This window comes from Oncorhynchus mykiss, chromosome 27, assembly GCF_057628025.1.
Source record: "Oncorhynchus mykiss isolate SJ-2025 chromosome 27, ASM5762802v1, whole genome shotgun sequence".
In the NCBI taxonomy this organism is placed as follows: Eukaryota; Metazoa; Chordata; class Actinopteri; order Salmoniformes; family Salmonidae; genus Oncorhynchus; species Oncorhynchus mykiss.
The window spans coordinates 34,314,805-34,333,395 of record NC_143048.1 but is presented as its reverse complement, the minus strand read 5'-3'; the positions used below and the strand labels follow the sequence as shown (position 1 = coordinate 34,333,395).

General features: G+C 42.4%; 1 protein-coding gene across 1 annotated transcript in view; it reads right to left on the bottom strand.

Moving 5' to 3' along the window:
* Positions 1-15,138: 15,138 nt before the first annotated feature.
* LOC149971298 (uncharacterized) overlaps positions 15,139-18,591 on the bottom strand; it is a 63,252-nt gene continuing 59,799 nt past the window's right edge. Inside the window, exon 4 of the mRNA XM_090223885.1 lies at positions 15,139-16,068. Coding sequence (XP_090080011.1) covers positions 15,651-16,068 — 418 coding nt within the window. The 3' untranslated portion in view covers positions 15,139-15,650. The remainder of the gene's footprint in view (positions 16,069-18,591) is intronic.

The following is an 18,591-nucleotide window of genomic DNA, read 5'->3' as shown; positions in this document are numbered from 1 at the left end:
CGGGTTGACTGTCTGGGGAATTGAGAGGCAGGTAAAACAAGCGCTCACTCACACTCCGTCGCCGCGCGCTTGTCCTAGGAACCTTCTTTTCGTTCCCGTTCCTACTCGTCTGGCCGTTCTTCAGTGGGCTCACTCTGCCAAGTTAGCCGGCCACCCTGGCGTTCGGGGTACGCTTGCTTCCATTCGCCAGCGTTTTTGGTGGCCCACCCGGGAGCATGACACGCGTCGTTTCGTGGCTGCTTGTTCGGTCTGCGCGCAGACTAAGTCCGGTAACTCTCCTCCTGCCGGCCGTCTCAGGCCGCTTCCTATTCCCTCTCGACCGTGGTCTCACATCGCCTTAGATTTTGTCACCGGACTGCCTTCGTCAGCGGGGAAGACTGTTATTCTTACGGTTGTCGATAGGTTCTCTAAGGCGGCTCATTTCATTCCCCTTGCTAAGCTTCCTTCTGCTAAAGAGACGGCACAAATCATCATCGAGAATGTTTTCAGAATTCATGGCCTTCCTTCAGACGTCGTTTCGGACAGAGGTCCGCAATTCACGTCTCAATTTTGGAGGGAGTTTTGTCGTTTGATTGGGGCTTCCGTCAGTCTCTCTTCCGGCTTTCACCCCCAGTCTAACGGTCAAGCAGAACGGGCCAATCAGACTATTGGTCGCATCTTACGCAGTCTTTCTTTTCGTAACCCTGCGTCTTGGTCAGAACAGCTCCCCTGGGCAGAATACGCCCACAACTCGCTTCCTTCGTCTGCGACCGGGCTATCTCCTTTTCAGAGTAGCCTCAGGTACCAGCCTCCGCTGTTCTCATCTCAGTTCGCCGAGTCCAGCATCCCCTCCGCTCAGGCTTTTGTCCAACGTTGCGAGCGCACCTGGAAGAGGGTCAGGTCTGCACTTTGCCGTTATAGGACGCAGACTGTGAGGGCTGCTAATAAGCGTAGAACTAAGAGTCCTAGATATTGTCGCGGTCAGAGAGTTTGGCTCTCCACTCAGAACCTTCCCCTTAAGACGGCTTCTCGCAAGTTGACCCCGCGGTTCATTGGTCCGTTCCGTATTTCTCGGGTCATTAATCCTGTCGCAGTTCGACTTCTTCTTCCGCGATACCTTCGTCGCGTCCACCCGGTCTTCCATGTCTCCTGCATCAAGCCCGTCCTTCGCGCCCCCGCTCGTCTTCCCCCCCCCCCCCCCCATCCTTGTCGAGTGCGCACCCATCTACAGGGTCCGTAGAATTTTGGACATGCGTCCTCGGGGCCGTGGTCACCAGTACCTCGTAGATTGGGAGGGGTACGGTCCTGAGGAGAGGAGTTGGGTTCCCTCTCGGGACGTGCTGGACCGTGCGCTGATCGAGGATTTCCTCCGTTGCCGCCAGGTTTCCTCCTCGAGTGCGCCAGGAGGCGCTCGGTGAGTGGGGGGGTACTGTCATGTACTGTCATGTTGTGTCTTGCCTCTGTCCTTTCCCTTCACCCTGTCTCCCTCTGCTGGTCGTTGTTAGGTTACCTTTTCTCCCCCGCTTTCCCCCAGCTGTTCCTTGTCTCCTCTAACTACCCATTCACCCCGTTTCCCACCTGTTCCCTTTTTCCCTCTGATTAGGTCCCTATATCTCTCTCTGTTTCTGTTCCTGTCCTTGTCGGATTCTTGTTTGTTGTGTTTCATGCCTGAGCCAGACTATCGTCATGTTTGCTGTAACCTTGTCCTGTCCTGTCGGAATCTGCCGGTCTATCTGAGCCTACCTATGTTTGGTTATTAAAGAAGCTCTGTTTAAGTTAGTTCGCTTTTGGGTCCTCATTCACTCACCATAACAGACTCACACAGGTTCAGAGGTCAGAGGAGAAGACAGAGTTGCAGGCGAGCGTGATTAGAACTAGACGGTGAAACCAAAATGGTGATCAGATTATTGACATACTGTAAATGACCACTGTGATTTGTGAGGGGGGATTTCAGGCAATGTTCTCTATTCAGCCGAGGAGGAGAAATAAATGTACTTTTAATAATCTCAAACTTGTTACTTAATAATTCGGTGTAAAGTAAAATGTATGTTATGGAACTAATGAACTAGTAGAAGGTATTATTAATAATATATATATACTGTATATATAATATTAATTAACCATAATATTTGTCACTAGTTTACACAGTTTAGAATAGATGCTCTATTCCCTAAAAAGTAACTGGATGAGAAAAAGGACCAACGACCCCTAGATTGAAGTGCCTGTGTGTGTTTGTGTGTCTCTGTGTGTGGTCTTGCTCAGAGAGTAAACAGATTGACTGATTGGACAGGTGAAGGAGAAGAGAGCAATGAGAGTAGAAGCTTCCATTAAAACAGGTGACAGAATGCCCTCTAGATTCTCAGCATGACCTCAGTCTGTTAACCACCTGACAGAGGTTGACAGAGCTCCACACTGACACTGCCTACTCTCCCTGCACTCTTAGAAAAAAAAGATGCTATCTAGAACCTAAAAGGATTATTTGGCTGTCCCCATAGTAGAAACCTTTGAAGAACCCTTTTTGGTTTCAGGAAGAACCCTTTTGATTCCAGGTAGAACCCTTTTGAGTTCCATGTAGAACCCTTTCCACAGAGGGTTCTACATGGGTTTCTAAGAGTGTGGCTTACACATGAGTTAGTCAACAGGAAATATCAACCTGACTGACCAAGGTGTTAGACTGTGTGGGCTATGTAGACCAACAAAACAATGTCTAGACCTAGGGACTCCAATCGGCTCTTTATGGCATTATGACAAGCTGAGAGATGGGGCTCTACAACAAATTCACACATGCAGGGTCAAACTGGTCTTAAACAAATGGGTGTTTATCACATGGTTTATAGGCTTGTCAAAGGTTCTGAACCTGTGCTCTACCAGCTTAAGGGCATTCTAAAAACACTTTAACTAAAGTTTGCCTGATATATAGTGATACACTATATACTGTATTGGGAAAAACAATCAAAAAATGTGGCCTCGATAAATGTACATCTTGCAGATGTGTAGCTCGTTCAATTTGCATTAAACTTTTGTCCTTCAATATTGTTGCCAACCAGCCAAAGGCAAAGACACTCAGTGCCAAGTCCAATGGTATAAAATGTTTTAGTACTCTTTATAAAACACTAGAGTACATTATTCTCAGTGAGTGCCCCTCTTTGTGTAACATTTAGTTTTTTCTGAGATCAAACGGAACTCTTTGGAGCTCCTAATTGGCAGTCATTGTAGCCACTGTCCTTTGGGCCATAGTTCCTATTGGGAGACTGAAGCTTTCTACGGTGGCTTTAAAGAAACGTCTCTTTGATGCTGCGGCAGCTAAAAGACCCATGTCCAGCCAGCCAGGCAGGATGATCATTGAACAGGAGAGGTAGAAATGGAGGCAGCCCCCCCCCCCCCCCCCCCCCCCCACACGCATAGAAAAAGGCACCATGGATCCACAGGAGTGTATGCTAATAGAGGATAACTACCTCACAAGTATTCTCACATGCTAGGCACATCCCACCCCCCTATCCCACACGGGCCTTCACGTCTTTGTCAGTCTGTTTGAGCACCTGATGTGCAGGGAGAGAAATAAAGCACTATTCAGCACCTAGGATACTTGTATGTGCCTCCCTCCCTCCATCTCCCTATCTCCTTCAAACAAACTCATACTATCCTAATTACCTTCCTTTTAACTTTCCACCAACCCCTCTCCACCAAATCAGATGTTTTCCTTGACCTAGGATGCCCCCTGGTTTCCCTTTCAGCACAGATCCCACAGATCTCACAGCCATCCACATTCTGAGGGACCAAAAAGGCACAATGAGAAGAGAGGAAAGTGGGAAATATTATGCAAGCGCTGCATGTCACTGACAAATAGCAGTAATCCTGTTTTCTCATTTCTGTCCTTTTTTTCAGGTAAAAACATGATATATACCATTATATATATGATAATTGATAATACAGGTTTAAATTGCATTTAGGATATACAGGTACATTTTGACTTCCTCAGTGGAGGATCTTTATTTGATCTGGTGAATGGTAGATGAAAGGCTTCCTATGGGAGCATCTACAATGAGGAGGAATTAGGTGCATGGTTGAAGACCAGAACACACAACATTGTACAAAATGCTACTCTTCATCTGGTACATTTCCAGGAGCAATCTGCATCTGTTCAGCTGACTATACTTCAATATATCCATTGGCCTGCCAAGCCATGAGTAATCAAAAGGGATGCTCTCACAGTCCGTTCTACATTCAGCTTGATCACACTGTAGAAACAACTACAAGAACCTACAGGTCGAAATAAGGTAGACATAATACACACATCCATTGTCTTTGGGTCAACAATAACGCATAGTTGTTGAAGGGTGTGAAGTGGATTTACACAATGTATGAGAATAGAATAGTGCAAACAAAGCACGTACTGCTATCTAAATAAATAGTCCCCATTGTAATGCTAACAACACAGCCCTGCTATTCCTCTGCTGTGTGTGTTGTGACCCTCATGCTTCGTCTCCAGCCGGAGTAGGGCTTAGACTGGGGGAATCAAAGCTGAGGCAGGGCTGGTGGTTCAGCTGACAGGATTAGGCTGTAAGTCTTCAAAGACGCAGCTCCATTTCACTGTCACTCGTAATGCCGTTTTTTATTTCTACTCTTCTCCTCTCTCTCTCCCTGTCAGGGTGTGAGGGTGAGTTAAAGCATCATCTGTAATGAATAGGCAGCAATGAAGCAACCGACTGACTGATGCATATTTACAGATAGAGAAAGGAATAGGGATGGAGGTACTGAGAGATACTGGCCCCGGAGCTGTGGCTCTTTAATGCAGCATCTTAGACTCAGGCTGGGTCTAGGGACCCTCATACTGAAGTTATTGAACTGTTCTTTTCACCCTACAATCTAGAGGTTTCTTCATTTTTTTCTTTAGGTGGGACGTTGGTTGAATCCTTAAAGCTAACCAATTTACACACCATGCATTCACACACAAGCGTGCAAGCACACGCACACCTCCTGAGACAAATTAACATTTAATCAAAACACTCGTTGGTGTCCTTGTGTGCTCTGTCTATTGTTATGTGCTAGGAAATTGGTCACATTTTATTTAGATAGTCCTATAGATGCTCTACAGATGGTCAAACTATCTAAAAATGATCTGTTGATAAGTAACTGCTTCCTTAGATTACGGTTAGGGTTAGGTTTAGAATAGCGGTTAGGCTAAGGGTTAAGGTTAGGGCTAGGGTTACGGTAAGGGTTAAGTTTACGGTTAGGATAAGGGTTAAGGTTAGGGCGAGGGTTACGGTAAGGGTTAAGTTTACGGTTAGGATAAGGGTTAAGGTTAGGGCTAGGGTTACGGTAAGGGTTAAGTTTACGGTTAGGATAAGGGTTAAGGTTAGGGCGAGGGTTACGGTAAGGGTTAAGTTTACGGTTAGGATAAGGGTTAAGGTTAGGGTTAGTGGATAGTTAGTTGAAGTGTGGTTGACAGTTATTGAACATCTGTGGAACATCGACTAATCATCTACTTGGGACTATTCAAATAAAGTCCAATCTGGAATTTTTGTCATTCAATCGTTCAAATATGCCCTCTGCACTTTCTGAATTTCATCGCACAGCCTATTGTTGCATTTCCAATAGACGTATTTAGCTATCCATCAATCCATCCAAATAACTATCACGCATTCATCAGTAAAAAAAAAACACTTAAAAAAATACAGTATTGAAATCTAAGTAATCCTCAAAGTAAGTCCACAGGTTTGTGAAGCATAAAGAATTGACTGGTAGTGTTCCGACAAGCATTAATATCAATTACAGCTGGCAACTGCTTGAATGTGACTTCACCACTGAGATAACTACAACCCCTATTTCAGTGTGTGTTGCACAGAAAACCACATGGTCATCCGGTAAATGGAATCCATATATAATCAAGTACAAGGCAATGCATTTCACACTCCACTAAAAGCAGTTAAAAGCAGGATTTAAGAGTCCTATAGCCAAGAGAGTCCCGAACACAAAAAGCCATCACCTGGCCCTTCTTGCCTTTGCTCCAGTCATAACTGCAGTGGTGGACATTTCTCATCCAAGGCCACAGTGAATGGTGAACATATTGGCACTATGCACAGCGTCTTATAATGGCAACAAAAGGAGGCAGTGGAGTGAACACAGCTGGGTTATGTAATCAATATGGCTGGTCACTCAGAACAGAGAAGGGTGAGTCAATGCCGACATACTGCTGACTGAACTACTGTTTACAGTACATAGATTTCTCTTCCCCACACTGCAGCATTCAAAGAAAGACCAACCTGATTGAAAGCACCTTCTTAAGTGCCAAGGGCCGTGACCCGCTTCAAAACAGAGCAAGGTCACAGCAAAGTTGCTTATCTCTGTAAATGATCTTGGAAAATGGACGGATGATTTCAATTAAACTATACTCTGTCTGAACAGGGCTCCAGGAGTTATTCAAGAATGCTGTAGCTTCATCACCTACAAATGATTCCCTGCTGAGATTGAAAGGCATCGAAAAAACAAGTAGAGATTGGTCCTCAAGAATCGTTTCACCACTGCCCCATCCTAATCCATCCGGACCTGTCCTGTCAGTTCGTGGTGGAGGTTGACGCCTTAGACGTTGGTGTGGATCTTTCAAAGTATCACCCGGTTGTCCTCGGTCGAGTTTACGAGACTAAAGTACTTTAACAGCTGCAGACTAAAAGTTCCTGTGTAGTCTTCTTCGAGAGAGAGTTTCAGAGTTTCTAACCATTTCAACATTCAGCCACACTCCACATTTGTCGGGTCTCATAGAGTCTGACCATTCGTGATGTCTGGTTCAATACCTTCTGCCTGGATGGTCTGATGTAAATTTCGTTAGGAGGGGTTTTATGCACTCTGGCAAAAGGAGCGTTCCATGACGGTAACATAATGTCTGTGCTCATATGGGTGTGGTCACTGACTGGGTAGAACTTTTATATGAAAACCGATTCTCATTTAGAAGGCTAACATCCCATTTCATCTTCTCACAAATAGTTTCATATTTAATCTTATAACTTCCACAACATTTGGATGTAAACCTGACAACTGGGAAATATACACATTCAGAGATACAGTTATGTTGTTATGCCATCCATAATGAGATCCCAAAACAACAACTGATCTGACATAATTGTTCTTTAAGTACCCACGGACAAATCCAACTGTTTGGATTACAGAAATATTGTTTCTTGTGAAACTAGAACCCTCAAAGATCCCCCCACATTTCCCCAATAGCCGTCCCTCAACCATTCAAGACACCTCCCATAGTCCCCCCCCCCCAAGAAAAAAAAACAAAAAAACAATTAATTCCATTCCCCACCCCCAAGAACCCCCCCAATGCACCAACAACCAAGAGAATGAACTAATAAGAAAAAAGGAAAAGACAGAAGAAAACAGCAAACAACAATGCAACATTTTGTTAAACAAAATAATACATTTAAAACACAGGACATCAAGGACAACTGAAATCATAACAGCAATGCCTACTTTATATGTTTGTGTGCATGTCTGGCACTATTACATGTATGTGTGTGTTCTTGTATGTGTTTATTTGAATGAGAGTGTGTGTATATGCATGTGTACAAACACCTGCACGGCATCAGTCTCAGGCAAACCGGCATTAGTTGTAAAAACACTGCCACTTAGTGTCATTCAAATGTACATTTATTATGTTTTATTTTGACTTTTTTTCCTTTATCTTTTGACCATCATTCTCTCTCTCACACACAGCAACTCCACTGCCACTTGTCTCCAATTCCACATCCCAACCCTCAGCTTCCCTCAGCCCATCCCATCTATCTCTGTTGGCCACCCACTTCGTGTTTCTACGCAACACATATCTTTCAACTATGCTATGATGTTTAACATACAATTTCAATCTATCTAATCGAATAGAATCTACAGATTGCGTATTGAAGATAAATACTTTTACTAAGAGTATTAGTATATTAGTAATTGACTGACCTGGTCTCTCCAGATATCCTAAAAGTACTATTTCTAGGGTCAATTTCAGATCAATGCTATGCATTTTCAGCCATTCCTGAACCTGAGACCAGAAACAGGCTACCTGAGGGCAATACCAAAATAAATGATCTATTGATTCTGTATCCTCACAACAAAATCTGCAGAGCTTTGATGATTTTATGCCCCAAATATTCACCATTTTGTTGGTGGCAAGAATTCAATATAATAATTTTAGCTGAAAAGCATGAAGTCTTGAATCTTGCGTTGTTTTATATATCAACTCATACTCCCTGTACCATTTTGCAATCTGTATGGTACAGTTGTCAGCATCCTGGTCCTCAAATGAAACTGGTATACTTTCCTAATTATGCTATTTTTATTCCTCCGCCAGTTTTTATCCTTTATATTGGGCAGACAGACCAGTTCCCTGCCTCCTCCCGCTGGCACCCGCCTCCTCCATTTTTGGGGCAATGCTGTAATCAATTGGTTGTACTCTTGAATTGAACAGACATTCCCGTACAATTCTGATAACTCCATGAAGGACATAACTGCCCTCGACCAGCACAAAAACATCCTGTGGCGGACTGCGCTAACATCGAATAGTCCCCGCGATATGCAACTGTTCAGGGAAGTCAGGAACCAATACACACAGTCAGTCAGGAAAGCTAAAGCCAACTTCTTCAGGCAGAAGTTTGCATCCTGTAGCTCCATCTCCAAAAAGTTCTGGGACACTGTGAAGTCCATGGAGAACAAGAGCACCTCCTCCCAGCTGCCCACTGCACTGAGACTAGGTAACATGGTCACCACCGATAAATCCATGATTATCGAAAACTTCAACAAGCATTTCTCAACGGCTGGCCATGCCTTCCGCCTGGCTACTCCAACCTCGGACAACAGCCCCCCCCCCCCCGCAGCTACTCGCCCAAGCCTCTCCAGGTTCTCCTTTACCCAAATCCAGATAGCAGATGTCCTGAAAGAGCTGCAAAACCTGGACCCGTACAAATCAGCTGGGCTGGACAATCTGGACCCTCTATTCCTGAAACTATCCGCCGCCATTGTCGCAACCCCTATTACCAGCCTGTTCAACCTCTCTTTCATATCGTCTGAGATCCCCAAGGATTGGAAAGCTGCCGCAGTCATCCCCCTCTTCAAAGGGGGCGACACCCTGGACCCAAACTGTTACAGACCTATATCCATCCTGCCCTGCCTATCTAAGGTCTTCGAAAGCCAAGTCAACAAACAGGTCACTGACCATCTTGAATCCCACCGTACCTTCTCCGCTGTGCAATCTGGTTTCCGAGCCGGTCACGGGTGTACCTCAGCCACGCTCAAGGTACTAAACGATATCATAACCGCCATCGATAAAAGACAGTACTGTGCAGCCGTCTTCATAGACCTTGCCAAGGCTTTCGACTCTGTCAATCACCGTATTCTTATCGGCAGACTCACTAGCCTCGGTTTTTCGGATGACTGCCTTGCCTGGTTCACCAATTACTTTGCAGACAGAGTTCAGTGTGTCAAATCGGAGGGCATGCTGTCCGGTCCTCTGGCAGTCTCTATGGGGGTGCCACAGGGTTCAATTCTCGGGCCGACTCTTTTCTCTGTATATATCAATGATGTTTCTCATGCTGCGGGCGATTCCCTGATCCACCTCTACGCAGACGACACCATTCTATATACTTCCGGCCCGTCCTTGGACACTGTGCTATCTAACCTCCAAACGAACTTCAATGCCATACAGCACTCCTTCCGTGGCCTCCAACTGCTCTTAAACGCTAGTAAAACCAAATGCATGCTTTTCAACCGTTCGCTGCCTGCACCCGCACGCCTGACCAGCATCAACCCCCTGGATGGTTCCGACCTTGAATATGTGGACATCTATAAGTACCTAGGTGTCTGGCTAGACTCTAAACTCTCCTTCCAGACCCATATCAAACATCTCCAATCGAAAATCAAATCAAGAGTCGGCTTTCTATTCCGCAACAAAGCCTCCTTCACTCACGCCGCCAAACTTACCCTAGTAAAACTGACTATCCTACCGATCCTCGACTTCGGCGACGTCATCTACAAAATTGCTTCCAACACTCTACTCAGCAAACTGGATGCAGTTTATCACAGTGCCATCCGTTTTGTCACTAAAGCACCTTATACCACCCACCACTGCGACTTGTATGCTCTAGTCGGCTGGCCCTCGCTACATATTCGTCGCCAGACCCACTGGCTCCAGGTCATCTACAAGTCCATGCTAGGTAAAGCTCCGCCTTATCTCAGTTCACTGGTTACGATGGCAACACCCATCCGTAGCACGCGCTCCAGCAGGTGTATCTCACTGATCATCCCTAAAGCCAACACCTCATTTGGCCGCCTTTCGTTCCAGTTCTCTGCTGCCTGTGACTGGAACGAATTGCAAAAATCGCTGAAGTTGGAGACTTTTATCTCCCTCACCAACTTCAAACATCTGCTATCTGAGCAGCTAACCGATCGCTGCAGCTGTACATAGTCTATTGGTAAATAGCCCACCCATTTTCACCTACCTCATCCCCATACTGTTTTTATTTATTTATTTTTATTTTTCTGCTCTTTTGCACACCAATATCTCTACCTGTACATAACCATCTGATCATTTATCACTCCAGTGTTAATCTGCATAATCGTAATTATTTGCCTACCTTCTCATGCCTTTTGCACACAATGTATATATAGACTCCCCTTTTTTCTACTGTGTTATTGACTTGTTAATTGTTTACTCCATGTGTAACTCTGTGTTGTCTGTTCACACTGCTATGCCTTATCTTGGCCAGGTCGCAGTTGCAAATGAGAACTTGTTCTCAACTAGCCTACCTGGTTAAATAAAGGTGAAATAAAAATAAAAAATAAAAAATAAATAACTCTACCATTACAATTTACAATATCATTTAAGAACAAAATACCCTTTTCAAACATCTTTCCCATAAATGCAGGTATTTTATCAACCAGCACATTTGAGTTCAGCCATAATATTTGTTGTAATATTTGCTCTATCTTTTCAGGGGGATGAAATTGAAATTGTAGCCAGCTCTGCAATGCTTGTTTGAAAAAGACAGATACTTTGAAAAAAGTATAATTTTCAAGTAATCGAAAATGAGACATGGCATTTAGAATGCATCTTGTTGTACTATAGTGCTGGCCATTTGCAGTTATCTTTTCTCTGTCCTGGGTTCAGTTACTTGGGCCTTAGAGAGTGGAGAGGTCAAGCTTGTCTTCATATGTAAACATATCTTTTAAACCATGTGAATGGATGATTGAGGGGGAACCAATTATCTCTTGGCTCCACAATGTCTGTGTGCCAGTCAATGTGTCTCTGTGATCTTGTCCAGGAGGGGTGTATTTGATATATGCTAGTGGATGAGGTTTTGTTTTTGGTCCTGTGTGGTACTAAGAGCGAGATAAGAACATAGTTTAGGAGACAAAGCTGAACGATAATTTATAGCCAATGCTGTCTGGCTATGGGATACTCCTCTCCCAAGTAAAGTCTTCCTTTGTAATGTTCCTAAGATCTGTTATTCATCATGTGAGTTGAGATGGGTGTGTCTTGGCTATAAATGATACTAAGAACTGTTTTGTAAGGACTCTCAGAGAATTCATTTATAGACACTGAATTAATCTGAGAGTCACAGGGTTGTGATGGAGCTCATATTAAAGATGGACTTTATGATAACTCTGACTTGTGTGTGGTTTGCTCTCATGATTTGGTAAATACAGGAAATTTCCACTACAGGTTCAAATAAAACTTTTGAATTAGTGAAACTTTTACAGAGAGCTTTAGTGCTTTTATATTTAATAATCTCAACCCACCCAATTCATATTCATTATATAGATAGGCTCGTTTTATTTTGTCTGGTTTAGCGTCCCAGTTAAAGCTTAATATTTTTTGCTCATATGATTTGAAAAATGAATCTTCAGGAGTAGGCAGCGCCATAAGTAAGTGAGTAAACTGAGATATGACTAAGGAGTTAATCAAGGCAATTTTTTCCATAAATAGACAGGTATTTACCTCTCCATGGTTGCAGGATCTAGTCTATTTTTACAAGTTTTCTATTGAAATTCATTGTGGAACCATACCCGGCCAACAAAGAAATAGAAAACATAGATTGCCCACCCTAGTCACACCCTGACCTAACCAAATAGAGAATAAAAAGGCTCTCTAAGGTCAGGGCATGACAACAACATTGAAGTGTAAGGGGCCTCCAGTTATTTAGATAGACCGGGTCTTTATATTTGCCATCTGTGTCTTGTTTTAATAATAGAGAAATCAGACCTTCCTGCTGAGTACCTGACAGACTACCATTTCTATAGGAGTAGTTAAAACAATCTAACAATGCAGCTTTTAGTATATCAAAAAATACCTCTACCGGTATGCCATCAAGCCCTGGGGGTTTTCCAGACTGAAAGGATTTAATAGCATCAAGAAGTTCTTCCTCTGTAATTTAGCCTTCTCACTGATCTTTCTTTACATTTGTTCATTTTCTATTTTTTATATTATTTGGAAAGAATTCCTTACCGTCACCCTCATTCAGTGGGAGAGGATGAGACGGAAAAGAGAACATCTGCCTAAAATAATTAGCTTCCTCTTTTAAAATATCATTCGGAGAATCATAGATGACTCCTTCTTCAGTAACGAGTTTCTGCAAGTTATTTTTGTTAGCGTTCCTGTATTGGAGATTCAGGAAGAATTTTGCATTTTTCTCCATATTCCATCCAGTTTGCTTTATTTTTGTAATAGATTGCATTAGATCGATCTTGAATAAGTTCCTCAAGTTCTTTTTGTTTTTCCTCTAACTTATTTTGTATCTTTGTAGTATCATTTTTATTGTTCCCTACCTTTACTATTAGTTCATGGATTTCCCTTGTTAGTCATGTTTCTTTAGCCATAAACTTATTTTTTTATTATTGATGAATATTGAATTGAATGACCCTGAAGGTACATTTAAAGGTATCCCAAACAATAAGGGGATTTGCTGAACCTATATTATACTGGAAAAAATCAGTTATAAATTATTTTGTCTTAGTTAAAAATAAGTTGTCCTCCAGTAAACTTTGATAAAATTTCCAATATCCCTGTCCAAGTGAAAAATCTATAAGAGTTATGTGAATGCCAATTAGATGATGATCCGATCGCATTCTGTCTCCTATTAAACATTTTTAACCTTTGATGCAAGAGAGAAAGAGACAACAAAGTAGTCAAGATGACTAGCTTGATTAAGTCTCCTCCATGTATATCTCACTAGGTCGGGGTTTTTTAGTCTCGAAATATCCACTATTTCTAATGTGTCCATAATATTTGTGATTTCCTTAAGGGCACGGTGAGGATAGTTTGTAAAGTGATTACCTTTACGGCCCATTGAGGTACTTAACACTGTCTTATAGTCTCCTACCATAATGATTAGATCACAAAGGGACAAAGGGATTTTTAACTTCCATTTCTGCTGAGTGGGAGAGAGAGAGAGTTCCTGCAGGTATTTACGACCATCATAATATGACAAACTTCACCCCTCTCCCCCTCTGCGGGAGAGAGAGGGCACTGTAGAGCGGACCCACTGTAACCTGATCCTTCAGATCTTCACAGGAGAGTCATGACAGTGGTAATTTCAATGATTGAACCATTGATTCTATTCTCAGATTATACAATGTATAAATGTACACCAAGGTAATTATTTGTCATGTCTCATCTCATCAGGATCAGATAGTGACCTGGGTCTCATCAGGATTAGGCAGCCAGGAAAGGCTAGCCTGTGATGGCACAGAGGTGATTTTTTTCAGATACAACACTTTATTCTCTCTGTGCAGCAAACACTGGACAAGCCAGAAGCTTCAAAGATTGAACCTATTTTAAGGCAGTCTGACAAACCTCTAAAGTTGATTTCCAAACTGTTTCAAATGTTGATAGAGACATGTAAAACAAAAATGTGAGGAAGACCTAGGAGACACTATTGATGATAATGAATGGATACAGATGTTAGAATGCCCAGTTATGATCATATAATCTCAGACATACACTACCATTAAAAAGTTTGGGGTCACTTAGAAATGTCCTTGTTTTTGATAGAAAAGCAAATGTTTTGTCCATTAAAATAACATCAAATTGATCAGAAATACAGTGTAGACTTCTTTTTTATGTTGTAAATGACTATTGTAGCTGGACACAAATTATTTTTTATGGAATATCTACTTAGGCGAAAAGAGGCCCATTATCAGCAACCATCACTCCTGTGTTCCAATGGCAAGTTGTGTTAGCTAATCCAAGTTTATCATTTTAAAAGGCTAATTGATCATTAGAAATCCCTTTCGCAATTTAGTCGCAATGTTAGCACAGCTGAAGACTGTTGTGCTGATTAAAGAAACAATAAAACTGGCCTCAGAGGAGTAATGATTGCTGATAATGGACCTCTGTACGCCTATGTAGATATTCCATAAAAAAAGAATTAGTGTACAACTACAATAGTCATTTACAACATTAACAATGTCCACACCGTATTTCTGTTATTTTAATGGACAACATTTTTTACTTTTCTTTCAAAAACAAGGACGTTTCTAAGTGTATATTTTTTGCACTGATCTTAACTTTTTCATACATAATGTTTCTGTCATCGTTTCCTATTCCCGAGAATAGCTTCTGGACATCAGAACAGCAATTACTAACCTCAATTTGGATGAGGATTTCTACTTCAATGAATCAGAGGCAAAGGACATACAGCTTATTCCGTACCAGTCCCAAATCCCTGACACTCGGAAGAGGCGGCGTTATAGAGGCCAGCGTGCGGGATACCTGAAGAGACTATGTCGGGGAGTGGATAAACAGCCTTTTGAACAGTCTATTCATTTCTGCAGTTCAAGACCTTCCAAAGAACATACTATATGCCAGTGAAACGGTATGTCATGCGCTCAGAAATGAATTTATTCAGCTGGAGGTGTAAAACAGAAAGAGGACATATTTGCATGTGCTATGGTGTTGTGGCTGGCTGAATTCTGGCAAAGAGTATGTTCTTTTATCTCAGCATGTCTGCGGAGTGTACCTTCTCCCTGTTTTTGTTTGATTGGAAATGTTGATACTGGAGATTGTTATCAGAAGAAAATGTATAACCAAGCATTTATAGCAGCTAAGAAATGCATCTCCATTAATTGGAAGGTTGGTTATCTTCCAACAATGGATGGAAGAAATGTCAAGTTATGTATCACTAAATTTGATTTATTACAAGATTAAGGGTATACTGTGCAACTTTCATAAGGTCTGGATGCCTTATATGGAATACCGGTACGACAAAAGGAGTCTTTATTGAAAACATGCCCACCTTAGGCAATCCTTAGCTGCTGTGCTGCTCAGTCCTGGCTCTGGGGGTCTGCCATTCTGTTTGTTGTCACTCTGGACTTGGCCTTACACACCTGAAAACAATACTGAATGTTTCACTAAGATCCTAAAGCTGAGTGGGGTGTGTTGGGTCCGAGCGCTGCAGGGCCGTGGACCACTTGGAATAGGGCGGGGTGACCCAGCTGTATTGTGTGCAAGTAAAACTAGCTCTACAGTACTATCAGGCCTGTGATATGAATTATATGGAGAATGTACTGTTTATGTGTGTTTATGTGTAGGTGTATGTCTGTTTTTATTTAAAAAAATGTTTTCCAAACCTTTCCCTTGAGATGTTTAAAAACAACATGGGAAGGAAGTTGTGTTGGGGAATTATTGACTAGACTGGTGGGTGTCGGACTTGCAGGCAGCTTGGGCTGGCTGGTTGGGCTGGCTGGTTGGTTGGGCTGGCTGGTTGGGCTGGCTGGTTGGGCTGGCTGGCTGGTTGGTCTGGCTGGTTGGGCTGGCTGGTTGGTCTGGATTGTTGGTCTGGCAGGTTGGTCTGGCTGGTTGGGCTGGCTGGTTGGTCTGGCTGGTTGGTTGGTCTGCCTGGTTGGTCTGGCTGGTTGGTCTGGCTGGTTGGTCTGGTTGGTCTGGCTGGTTGGTCTGGTTGGTCTGGTTGGTCTGGCTGGTTGGTCTGGTTGGTCTGGCTGGTTGGTCTGGTTGGTTGGGGTGGCTGGTTGTTCTGGCTGGTTGGTCTGGCTGGTTGGGCTGGCTGGCTGGTTGGTCTGGCTGGTTGGTCTGGCTGGTTGGTCTGGCTGAAATTTGATAGAGGATGTCTTAATAAGACAATCAAAAGTTAGGTCTGTACTTCATTTGTAAGAGTTGTTCATTTGTTAGGCTATTGGCGTAAAGGTGCAACACAATATTGATTATTTAATTATCATTGATCTAGTTCAGTCTTATCAATCACTTAAAATATTGAATAATGATCTTTAACCTGGCTTGATGACTGTGCACATTTTTGCCTAAACTTTTTGTTGTTCTAAATAGAGATGGCTAGAATGGTCATGGGGCATATTAGATTGCGTAGAAATTCAAGAAATTAGCTTTAGATGCCCCCCAAAATGGGTGGATCCCTAGACCCTGGCGGTGGCACAAAAGGGCTGGGTTTTGATGAATAAACAAGTTGTGTGTGTGTTGAGGCTTGGCCCCTCACTGGCCAATCAGAACATGCTCCATGTTGGTTGCTTCAAGTTGTGTATTTACAGTCTTTTATGTACTGCCTTAGAATCAACTCCAAGTCTGTTATAGTTTCTGAAATAGCTTACAGAAACACAATTACACAATTTTGACCTATCACATCTTTGCTAAATACTGTATGTTATATTGAATCTGTTCGCAGAAACTAAGTAATTGCATGGCTTCAAAGTGGAAATATATACATAGCATTTCCATTGAAATAGAATGGACATGCCAAATGTTGTCGATAAGCTAGATTAAATTCATTATTGATAAGGCCTAATCAAGTTCTAAACAAAACAAAACAACAACTTGTTTTAAATAGGCTATGTCTAAATTTACAGGCACCATCATTTCTCCTCATGTGGATAGAATATTAAAACAAAGCAGGCTATGGAGGGTTTCCTGCACATCCACACATTTCACAGTAGCTGGACAAAGATATATAAAGAGAAAGGGAGAATGTCCACTTACCGTTATATTGCTGTCAAATATGTTTTATAAACATATTGGAACCATCTAACAGATCGCATTCACACTTCTCCAGAAGTTGCATTGCATGCGTGCCACAAATGTTCTCACAATTATTTATTTATGGCATAAAACCAGGACGGTGAATCATTCTAATAAGTTTGTTTTTAATAAAAATGTAACGAAAAACAACAATAAATGAATACATGTCAAATGTAATGATATCATAAAATCGGCAGGATAAAAGAAAGACACGAAACATTGCTGTTGAACCAGCCTTCATTACAGTAGGCCTATAGGGTAAGGTAAGGGTTGCCTACCCGGGGATTTTTTGTTTGTTTTATTTGGCAGTTGTAACAGGAAAATACCTTCTAAATAACTTGGCGGGAGGTCTGCAGCACAGGGATGATCTTTTGGGGCTGTATTTCTGACACACCCCAGAACCTATAGCAGTACCGCCAGTGCTTAGATTTATCATTGCGTTGTATTTGTTAAAATAGAGCCCTGAGACTACCACAGAGACTGAAACTACCATAGAGACTGATACTGAGACTGATACTACCATAGAGACGGATACTGAGACTGATACTACCATAGAGACTGATACTGAGACTGATACTACCATAGAGACTGATACTGAGACTGATACTACCATAGAGACTGATACTGAGACTGATACTACCATAGAGACTGATGCTGAGACTGATACTACCGTAGAGACTGATACTGAGACTGATACTACCATAGAGACTGATACTGAGACTGATACTACCATAGAGACGGATAATGAGACTGATACTACCATAGAGACTGATGCTGAGACTGATACTACCGTAGAGACTGATACTGAGACTGATACTACCACATAGACTGATACTACCATAGAGACTGATACTGAGACTGATACTATCATAGAGACTGATACTGAGACTGATACTACCATAGAGACTGATACTACCACAGAGAATGATACTGAGACTGATACTACCACAGAGACTGATACTGTGACTGATACTACCATAGAGACAAATCTTGAGACTGATATTACCATAGAGACTGATACTGAGACTGATACTACCTTAGAGACTGATGCTGAGACTTACTATCATAGAGACTGATTCTACCATGGAGACTGATACTATCCAGGAGACTGAGACTGAGACTGATACTACCACAGAGACTGACTGATATTACCATAGAGACTGATCAAGACTGATACTACTGTAGATACTGATACTACCACAGAGACTGATACTACCATAGAGACTGATGCTGAGACTGATACTACCATAGAGACGGATTCTACCATGGAGACTGATACTATCCAGGAGACTGATACTGAGACTGATACTACCACAGAGACTGATACTACCATAGAGACTGAGACTATCCAGGAGACTGATACTACCACAGAGACTGATACTACCATAGAGACTGATGCTGAGACTGATACTACCATAGAGACGGATTCTACCATGGAGACTGATACTATCCAGGAGACTGATACTGAGACTGATACTACCACAGAGACTGATACTACCATAGAGACTGAGACTATCCAGGAGACTGATACTACCACAGAGACTGATACTACCATAGAGACTGATACTATCCAGGAGACTGATACT